General features: G+C 45.7%; 1 protein-coding gene across 2 annotated transcripts in view; it reads right to left on the bottom strand.

Moving 5' to 3' along the window:
* The window catches only part of EGFR (epidermal growth factor receptor), a 191,024-nt gene that overhangs the window by 26,640 nt on the left and 153,237 nt on the right, over positions 1-11,147 (bottom strand). For both annotated transcript variants that reach the window (XM_007463679.1, XM_007463680.1), the window contains 4 exons: positions 9,625-9,715; positions 7,524-7,681; positions 2,745-2,783; positions 598-739 (listed from right to left, as the gene is read on the bottom strand). In XM_007463679.1, coding sequence (XP_007463741.1) covers positions 598-739; positions 2,745-2,783; positions 7,524-7,681; positions 9,625-9,715 — 430 coding nt within the window. The remainder of the gene's footprint in view (positions 1-597; positions 740-2,744; positions 2,784-7,523; positions 7,682-9,624; positions 9,716-11,147) is intronic.

Below are 11,147 nucleotides of genomic sequence, written 5' to 3'. Positions count from 1 at the left end.
GCCCCCCCCCCCCAAAAAAAAGGCATCCTTGAACAGAACAGCTCCTTTGCAATAAGTGCAATTTCTATTTCTGTGTCCGGGCCGAGAACACTTGGGGAAGGGCAGTGTTCTGTGGTGGTCACTCTGCTAACCGGTCGGGCCCCTCACAGCCGTTTTGCTGTAGCTGCGGTGGGTTCCTCTTCCCAGGGCCTCTGGCTTCTGACACGTCGGACACGGATGCCGGCTGAGGAATCACGGACAACACGGTCACAAACGTGGCTCCAAAAGAAGCAGCCGCTGGTGTGGACAATGGCATTTTCCAAAGTAACACCTCCTGAGCTCACATTTCTGCTTACCAGCCTTCCCCTTGGCCGGCCCGAGCGCCCGCCCCACGTGGGCAGCGGGCGCCCCGGCTTGGTAACCTGCCGTGGGACTTACCCTAGACACAGCTGCATTCCCCTGGATACAAGTACTAACATGTGCATGTAGTTGCTTATAACTGGACATTCAGAGATTCTTCCGACTTTTTCCTCGCGATAAAAAGAGCACAGTAATACATCTTCAAAAGTCAAGCCTCGGGCTGCCGCGCCTCCCCGCCCCCTCGCGCGCCGCGCTCACCTCGCGCTCCTGCAGCAGCCGGCGCAGCGTGCGCTTGCGGACGATGCGGCGCCTGCGCAGAAAGAGGCCGACCCCCAGGGCCAGCACCAGGGCCAGCAGCAGGGCGCCCACGATCCCGGTGGCGATGGACGGAATCCTGGGCCTGGAACGAGGTGGACACGCAAAGGGGTGAGGTTTGTTACCTTGGCGTTTCACATATTTCCCGTACGTTCTGATAGCATGATGTCATTTAGGCTCATTAGCTCAGAAAGTGGAATACGGCGCAGCTCATAAAGGAGAAAGGAGGGCGGACTTGGAGCCCCAGGGCAGGGTTTCCAACTTCCTTCAGTATAGGAGCCTGCTTTGTCGCATGTTTTACACTGAGGTATCATTTGGACTTCTCCCTATAGGATCATACTTTTCATCTGTTGATTAAGAAAACACATCATTTAAAAAGTAACTCAGAGTTCAGTCATGCTTTTCATATGAATCTGTGTGGCTCTCCGCGCGTTTGAGGCACGCCCTCCGCACGTGACACTTGCGATGTCTGCTGGCCAGGCTGGAAGGACGGACCCTTTCAAACCTGTGGAAAGTTCCCGAGGGGTCCGGGGCTTTCAAGATGGGACCAGAGCCGTAGGAAGTGCTGTAGCATGAGTGTGGAGGGGGTGAGGAAGTGACAGGATTCCCACACGGACAGCAGAACTGTCATGGATAAGTGATGTCATCCTGCAGCCACCCCTCCCCCCATAGAGCTCGGGGACAGCAAACACCCACAACTCAGGTTCTAAAGCTCACGGGGAAAGAACCGTCTGAATTAGTAGATTCTGAATTTAGAATCTTCATAAAGCTTTTATTCTCCAGCACCTGTGCCATCTAAGCTTCTGGCAAACTTCATATTTTCAGGTAGAAATGTTAACGAATATCAAAGATGAATGAGTAGCACCGTTTGCGCCTAAAAAAATGTGCCAGCGTTCTTACGGATTTCTCGTAAGTGGGTCAAATGCACTTCACGTAAATAGTATTTATGACACTTTCTTCTTAGCAAGTGCAAAAGTCATCTCCTGAGTTATACCATCTTCCCAGTTAACGCAGTTTGAATTGATGGGTTTTTACCATTTTGAAGGGGACACTGAAAGATATAAGGAATAATTTGTACAGAGTATGTGTTCCATGGGAAGTAGGGGGAGTGAAAAGAGAAGAAAAAAATTAAAAGGGTAAATATAACAAAGAATGGCCGTTGACTGGTTTCAGGGTGGGGATGTGACGGAAAACCTCATTACTAAGACGCTGATTGAAGCACGAAGAGAGGACGAAGCTTGCTGGTGTCCTGTGGCTCGAGTGAAGAGGGGCGTAAAAGGAAATCTTTTATCTTTGAGAAACTGCCCTATTTGTCTTTAACGTCTCACTTGATAGCAGGAGGGATCAGTTATCTTGGCTAATTCTTCGGCAAGAGACTGAGCTGACCGGCATTGAGGAAGGTTGTTGGGGGGAGGAATTCTGTAAACATTACTGGAGATGGCAGAGGTTCCTGGATGTCTGGCTGCTGTTTGGGGATATCTGGTCAGTGTCTTGTGTATAATTCTGATTCTTCGATAGACATTATTAATTGATAAAATCGCTCTTTCCTGATGAGTCTGAACAGGAAGTCCTAATTCTGCTTTTCTCTGTGCAGCATTTCAGGCAATGACGGCAGAGTGATCACAACTGAAATGCTGAAGGAAGTCCTGTGTTTAGGAAAGGAAGTAAGGGGAGACATTCTCCCAAGGTGGAGCTCTGTCATTGAACAGACAGGTCATTCAAACCCAGGTGTGTGGTAGGGCCAACTGGGTCAGCGAGGAAAGAGGAGGGAAGCTGGAGGAGGAAAACAACAACCCTGGCGACCTAGGGAGCAGGGCTGCGTGCAGAAGCGCTGGGCAGTGAGGCTGGCTCCGCGTGGAGGGGCCCAGCGCTCTTGTCCTGCCCTCCCCCTCACCCCCCCTCCCCCCGGCCCCAAAGCACAGCCAGCAGCGTGGGCAGGGTGAGCTCTGCTAGGGATGCCCAGGCTGGCCCAGGGTGAAGTGAGAACCGGCCAAGGCAGAGGGCAGTCGGAAAAGAAGGAAAGCACTACCCTCGCCCATAGCACTCTCGGTCATTTCTGATCAGGTCATCACATACAGTGTCACACTCACCCACTCACTGCACAGCCTTCAAGACCTGGCCCAGCACAGCTGTAGGAATTGAAAGAGAAATACACATTTCGATCATTTTACTTCTTTAGCACTTTTTCTTAGAGAGTTTTTATTAAATCATAAGGCAATGTGTGTTAAATGACTTTCAAATCATTACAATCACAGTGCGTCTCAGTATTGCTTAAGCCCTTGTTTATTATGCATTTATTCATTTGTTCATTGACCCAGCAAGTATTCTTGAGTGTCTACTTTGTGATAGGGATTGTTCTAGCATTGAACAAAGTAGACATTTCTGGTGTCCATTATTGACATGTTTTCATGTCTTCCATTTGACAGAGGTTCAGCGAGCCCACAGCTGGCTCTAGAACATCAATGTGGACAGGAGGTAGAGGGAGCTGAGACCAGAACCATTTCCTGGGGCACACTGATTAAGGAGCGGGGGTGGGACAGACGAGTGAGGACATTCATCTCAGGGGCAGGGAAACGGGGACGATGATTTCAGACCCAGAAAGCCAGGGGCTGGCTCCATCCACTTCCACACAACTGCAATGTTGTACGTCAAGCAGCGACATCATTTGTCCTAATGTGACCCCTCAGCAGCTGGGTTCCCATTCTGTGGGGCACCACCATCTGTTATTTTGATTACAGGATGATGGTTGAAAAGGCAGACTAAGTTGGCTTTGAAGGACAGCAATGTTTGTCAATAAAAACGTCAACAGGAAAATAAAATATTCCAGTTAAATGGAGAGGACTGATGTTCACGGCCTGGGGAACGATGACGAAGCCTGGTTCAGGTATGTGGAGGGGACCAGTGCTTATTAGATGTGCACTGTCAACTGGTTCTAATCATTTTCTGTCTCATTCCAAGGGCTCTGATCTCTGTACTCTACTCCTCTTGGTTCTGAAGGTCTGAGACCTCTTTTCCGTGGCATCAGACAATGCAGTCTCGGCCCTGCAAGCTTTAGGACCTTCACCCCTACACCCGACACAGGCTTCTTCAGGCAGTGGAACACGCAAGGAGTTCTCCTTTTTTCACAATCTTTTATCTCCTAGGATCATCATCAGAGGCAACATTCTCTAATGGATAACCACTGGTAAAATTAACCCCTCCTCAAAACAGCCCTCCTCACTAGTGTTTTTATATTTTCCCATAATGCCTGTTTAGTTTCCAGACCGTAATAGAATGGGAACTCTATGCATAGTGGTGCAAACTGGAATTGCAAAATTTGGACAAGAAGCAGGGTTTCATGCAGCCTCTGAAAGTGCTGCTGGGAAACCTATGGGGTTTCTAGCAAGAAGCTATGGACAAGGGAGACACTCATAGAGAGAGCTCGGCCAGTTTACATTTGAAGAGCTGATGGACAAGGGTAGTGACTGGACAGGTGCCCTAAGAGGGAACCACCTGAGTATCAAAGGATTAAGGGGTCCTTGGGAAAGCTGATGGTGCCCTGCATAATTCTGCAGAAATGATTGTCAAATATCAAGCAAAAGAGGCCATATCATGCTATCGTTTAATTTTGTCAGAAAAATTATTCCTTGTCTCCCACTTGATTTAGTTTTTTGTTACACGTAATAAAAGTAGGCAAAATTTCGTTTAATTTATGGGCATAAAATTTCAAAGAAACCATCCCCTGATGACTTACTATAAAATGTGGTTCCGTTTAAAAGTGGATTTGCGGACTTCCTTGGCGGTGCAGTGGTTTAGAATCCGCCTGCCAATGCAGGGGACACGGGTCCGAGCCCTGGTCTGGGAAGATCCCACATGCCGTGGAGCAACTAAGCCTGTGCGCCACAACTACTGAGCCTGAGCTCTAGAGCCCGCGAGCCACAGCTACTGAAGCCTGCACGCCTAGAGCCCATGCTCCGCAACGAGAAGCCACCGCAATGAGAAGCCCGTGCACGGCAACCAAGAGTAGCCCCCGCTCACCGCAACTAGAGAAAGCCCGCACGCAGCAGCGAAGGCCCAACGCAGCCAAAATAAATAAATAAATAAATAAATAAATAAATAAATAAATAAATAAAAAAGAAAAAAGTGGATTTGCTTCCAGTTTGCTGACCCATTCCCTGGGGTAAGCAGACCTGCCCTGTGGGAAGGGCACGGCTTCTGGAAGCAAGCATGCGCCTGTAACCTGGGCTTTGTCACTGCTGGCTGATGAGTCGTGGTGACCCCAGAGCCTTTCTAAGTGTTTCTTTAACAATACAAATGGGGAAAGCAGCGCGTTCACTCTTAGTCATCGTTGAGACTATGTGTTTGATGATGCTGTGCACATCACGGATACACAATAAAAGAAATGTTTATTTCCCCTCACCTCATCAATATTTCTCCATATTTAAAAAATTAAATCCATCTTTAGTACGTAATTCCTTTGGGAGAAGATAGAGATAGTAATAACAAGATTATGGAAAACTACATATTTTTCTACCAATGCTATATGCTCACAGACACACACACATATAGAAACACATTTATTTCCCAAAGATAGAAAAAACAGGAAAAATATATTTATTTTATATAGGTAGCATAATTCTATTTTAGAGAATCTGCTCCGAAATAGCTTATTTTGGGGAATATGAAAAAAACAGACCAAGTGAAAAACTAGCAAATTACAGTTTATACTGTGTTTTGTAGAGTTTGCAGAGTGGTCAATATAACCAGTGTGCTGGTATACCCAAAGGGAAAAAGATGAAAGATCTTGAAATTCCTACCAAGGAGGTATTTGGTAAAGTTCAGAATTCATTCTGGATTTTAAAAAAAAGAGTTTAACAGTAGGAATAGATAACTTTTTCTTTAACAAGATAATAAGAATCTCACACTAATGCAAATATTGTTCTTAATGGTGATTTATTACAGCCATTCCCACCACCATCAGATATAAAATTCTCATGTCCACTACCATTGTATCTGATATTATTCTAGAAATTCTGGCCCTTGCAATGTGATTTGAAACTTTTGGAAAAGAGATACAGATACCATTACTGGAGATGATATAATTGTTTTCCTGGAAAATTCAAGACCATGAACTAAAACGCTAATTTCAAAGGAAGTTCAGTAGAGAACACCAATACGAGATGAATATACACCTCTGCCAAAAAAAATCAAAGGCTATTTTATATATTAGATATAATAAATGAGAAGATATACTAGAAAACAAGGTCCACTTCACAGTAGCAAAAATAAATACAAAATGTTTAGGCAGAACATGAAAGAACACAACTAAAACTTTACTGAAATATAAAAAAGAATATCTGAATGTATGAAGAAATTATCATTTCCTGACTGGGAGTACAAAATATTGTAAAAATGTTAGCCCTACTCAAATTAATTAATTGGCTTTAGCGGGGTTTGTGTGTGTGTGTGTGTGTGTGTGTGTGTGTGTGTGTGTGTGTGTGTGTGAAAAATATTCCAGGTCACTTGCAACACACCAATGGCTTAGACTAAGATGAGAAGGAGAAGACAGTCACATGCAAACAACACAGGAAATGCCCAGGCTTCCTACATGTTAGCTGGGGAGTCAGCTGCCTGGGACTGAAACTCTTGGACCACGGGGTCATGGAATGATGGAGCCCTTCCATTTACCCTCATGATGGCTGAAACTCAAGAAGGAAGGTGAAACGATGGAATTTGCCGAGGGTACCAGTCATTCCCAAATCACTTGTCTCCAGGCCTAGGCTCTTCCATATAAATGCAGTTAAAATAGGTTTTTTGTAAAAACTTAGGACATACTCGGAAAATTTTCAAGAATCCTGATGTTTAGAAGTCTAACTGGAAGGTTCTGCACCCCTTCAGAACACTAACCATCACTGTCACGGTCGTAATTACCACCGTCACTACCAGCAGGACTGGCACCGTTACCTCCTTCACCAGCATTATAACCGCCACCATCGTTACTGCCACCTCGTCACCAGCTCCGCACCACCATCTGTGCAGTCACTGATTGAGTGCTCGTGTGGTCCACGCACTATTCTAAGTACAGTACACGTATTACCTCAAGGTCTCAAAAATCCTGTGAGCAATGCAGTCTTATTATCCTAATTTTACAGGTGAAGAAAGTGAAGCAAGGAGAGGTTAAGACACTTCCCCAAGTCCACACAGCTAGTAAGAGATGGCTCCAGAGAAGAGTAACGGTGCCAAATAAAGTTGAGGATTATGAGAGATAGAAGGGAATGTGAAATATATGGGACTTCTCCTTCTGATTTCCAGTAGTCCAGTTTCATTGTCAAATTTATCATGTTAGTAAATAAGATATATACATTCTGAGTGCTTCTACTAATTACAGTCAAAACAGTTTTAATTTCCCTATTAACAGCTTAGCAATCAACTAGCTAAACGAAAAAGCACCTTTAGGCAACATTCCAGGCAATGTTATCTTCTATTGATTGTAAACCAATAAAAGATTCCCACAGGAATCCCAGTCATCTGGAAAGATATATATATATATACATAGACACCTTTGGGGACGGGGCAGGACCTCTGCTCTCGTTCCCCCATCCCTTATTCTTCTTGTTGGGACATGCTGGCACTGCAGAACAGGGCCCTGGCACAAGACACACCTGGAGAGGCTGAGAGGCTCTCCCACCAGCACCATGATCTGCCCACGAGCGTATCATTGCTGCTGCCGTGGCCGTGGGTCCAGAACACCTGGAGGAACTGACTCAAATACAAACCTCTGTACTTGACTGACGGGGAAGTCCGGAGACATTTTCAATCTACAGATTTGCAAGATGGGAAGCACCCTGTTCTGCCTTTCCCTTTGCAGACCCAGAGCTTCCTGCACTCACCCGTAGGTGCAGCTGGGGTGGCACAGGTGACACACGTGATTGGCATCTGCAAACTTCCAGATCAGGGTGCTGTTTTCTCCTGTGACTCCAGCAGGGCAGGTCTTGACGCAGTGAGGGCCGTCGATGTTGTGGGCACACTTTACACAGCTGCCTGGTCCCTGCACCAAGGTGGAAAAACCGTTTCATAAATCAAACATTTACTTACGTCTCTCTCTTTTTCAGAATGAAGTAACTTTTTTTTTTTTTTTTTTTTTGGCGGTACCCAGGCCTCTCCCTGTTGTGGCCTCTCCCGTTGCGGAGCACAGGCTCCGGATGCGCAGGCTCAGTGGCCATGGCTCACAGGACTAGCCGCTCTGCGGCATGTGGGATCTTCCCGGACCGGGACACGAACCCATGTCCCCTGCATCGGCAGGCGGACTCTCAACCACTGCGCCACCAGGGAACCCCCAGAATGAAGTAATTTTTTACTTAAAATGCTTATCATGAAAAAAAATCAAACGACGTGGAAGTTCTTAAAGTGGATAAGCTCTTCCGTGACTGTGCTTGCCTGATGTGACCACTGTTCACAGCTGAGAATAAAGTCTTCTTGACTTTAAATGTGTACTTTATATACATACATACATACATACATACATATATATATATATATATATATATATATATATATAACATGAAAGAAACTGTACTATGTGCTTCATTACATTTTACTCGATACACTGTGGGCATCTTTCCTTGTCAAAGCATTCTTGATTGGCCTACCTGTATATTTATATCCTTATCGGTCAGATGCACTTCCTTGTGAATCGTGTTTGGAGTTGAGGGGGCCTCTGTGGGAAGCTGTACTCACCAAGGCCAAGCTGAGAAAACCCACACCTACATTTCTCCAGTGTTGAGAAGGTGGCATGTGTAAGTGCAGTGGTGGCTGCATAATTAACTGTGCAACATGCTAAATCTGATTCTGTTGGTCAAATGTGAATGCGTCGGTAAAACCCACAGAAATGAATGCATTGGGGCTGCTTCGGTTGTGTCCGCACACTTCACACAGGGCTGAAATGACGTGGGGAGGGGAGGGTCTGCCTGCTGGCTCAGTGCTCTCATGTCTCAAAGACTGAGTACTCCCAGAGCCAGAACAATCAGATGACTAAGTCAGTCAACATGACCAGTTATTTTATTTCACTGATGAAAATTTAACCGAACACCAACCTAAAAACCAGTGGTTTCCTTTGTAACCAGCCATTTTGGCAGCCTGTACCTCAAAACTGAGCCTTACCGTCTTTTGTCTGATTTAAAGAACTTCTGAAAAATGTTTTCCGTGACTAGATTTAGATATGGCTGTTGAAATTCAAATCCAAACAGAGCTCGTCATATAAATAATACTGAGAATTAACAACATGGGCACACGGGTGTGAGAGGGACCTGCATTCTCACACTCTCTAAAAGATTATTACTGAACACGTAGATGTGAAACTGAATTTTGAAAACCTTTCCTTTGCGATTAAAAAGTACTCTTCAGGGCTTCCCTGGTGGCGCAGTGTTTAAGAGTCCGCCTGCCGATGCAGGGGACACGAGTTTGTGCCCCGGTCCGGGAAGATCCCACATGCTGCGGAGCGGCTGGGCCCGTGAGCCATGGCCGCTGAGCCTGCGCGTCCGGAGCCTGTGCTCCGCGACGGGAGGGGCCACAGCAGTGAGAGGCCCGCATACCGAAAAAAAAAAAAAAAACTCTTCAAATAACGATAAACTCATGTTAAATAAGAATTTGGTGATGTTTGATTAAGACAATAAAGCAATGAAGACAGATGTCAGGAACACTGAAGGCTGCCTGTGGGTGTGCCCCATCCACAGGGCGCCCTGATCTGTGGTGTGAGGACGGGCATCACCACGTGCATCTGGGGTTGGACAGAGAAGGGGAATGCCTGTGCCAGCAGGGTATGTGCTGACTTCCCCTCAGTCACAGCCCCCGACGGCTGTGAGATGGCACGGCCCCAAGTGTGGGCGGGGAGTGCGCTGGATGCGCGTCCCAGCAGGCACGGGGTGACGGGGGTGAGGGTCATCCTTGCGGGCTACGGCTGACGTGTGCGGTGACATTAAACATGCTCCTTACGTGTCCCGTGCAGGTCACGTTCATGGCCTGGGGCAGGCATTCCGGATGGCACTGCACGCACTCGGAGTTCTCAACGAACTCCCTGGGCTCTCTGATGGGAGAAGACGGGAAACTGGTCAGTGCCGTCCCTGAAGCCCCTGCTGCAGGATGCTGTCTGGGTTCACCTGTCTGAGAGCTCAGATGACACAGATCACCTCTCTTAGAAAGTCAAAACAGTTTTAGGTAAAAGTCGAATGGCCGGGAATCTAGGGCTATACTGTAATGTAATAAACTGATTCTTGTCAGCGGAATCTTTGGTCATCTTCTCCTGGAACAAAAACAGCAGCTTCTGTTATAATCAAAACATCTTCCCTACATTTTTTCTCCAGGAGCAGTTTTTGAATATTAGATAAGCAAGGCGACACATGGGAAAAAAAGAGAAGAAAACAGTCCTTTAAGATATCAGTCCTTAAGATTTAAGATACCCCCTCCAATATCAGATTCATGGATATTTAAATTAAGCTGCAAAGAAATGGTATCTAGACTAATGCCTGGGAAAAGGAAAGACAGCTATTAAAAGTTTCCTCAATGGTTATTCCTACAAACAGCAAGTAGGGAACACAGGCGTGAAAAATTTTGCTTGTACTATTTTAACCATTCCTCAAACTTAGATTAACGTTAAGCAACAAGCTGGTGTTTGATTGAAAAGACACTGTTGTTGCGGCAGCTGTTAAGACGACTGGTCATTAACTAGGCAGTGAACAAGGAGTGTTTACACCCAAAGACGTGGTCCATGAGTCCTCTCAGGCAGATGGCATCAGTTAAACCAAATATGCCGGAGGACTTTTTCCCTGTGCTGCTTCTCTGGGTTACCACACCTACTGCAGGAGCAGGTGCTGCTGGGCACTGGGGTTCTCTAATGGGGCAGACCCGGGCGCCACTGCCGTGGCTATTTTAATCACCTTGTCGTTTCAAAGAGAAGTCAGCACTGAAGACGAGAGCTTAGTGTCTGTTTGCAGCTGTAAGGACTGCACCAATATTTCTTACTTGTTGAAACAATGCTATCAATTATGCAAATTACTGTTAGGCTAATGAGCCCATCAGCTAAAGATTCTTACAGAATTGAACTTGGTCTTCTCATCCTGCTTCCGAATATTTCTGATCTGAGCTGTAGCCCAAGCCCTGATAGTGAAACAGAAAGGAAGATTTCCTAGAGCCATCTGTAACTCCTGCGCTCTTCCCTATCACAAAATTTCTCTTTTTCTTTAAATTAAAAAGAAAAATTGCCTCTGCCAGTCTCTATCCTTCCATTTTATTTTCCTATTAATTTATTTTGGTCATATTTGTGGTCATTCAAAGCCTTACTCAATATCAAAATTCCTATAGAATCAACAGACTATACTTTTTATTGATTGCAATAAATTCAACAAATGTTATACAACTGTTTATTTCTTTGTCCATGGGTATATTTGAAGTCATTTGCACTGTTCAGTGTGTCTTGAACGTAAAGAAAAATTAACCAGGAGCTGTGTTTTGACACAGCA

The sequence above is a fragment of the Lipotes vexillifer genome, unplaced genomic scaffold (assembly GCF_000442215.2).
Source record: "Lipotes vexillifer unplaced genomic scaffold, Lipotes_vexillifer_v1.1 scaffold759, whole genome shotgun sequence".
Lineage (NCBI taxonomy): Eukaryota > Metazoa > Chordata > Mammalia > Artiodactyla > Lipotidae > Lipotes > Lipotes vexillifer.
This window is presented reverse-complemented; position numbering and strand designations above follow the sequence as displayed.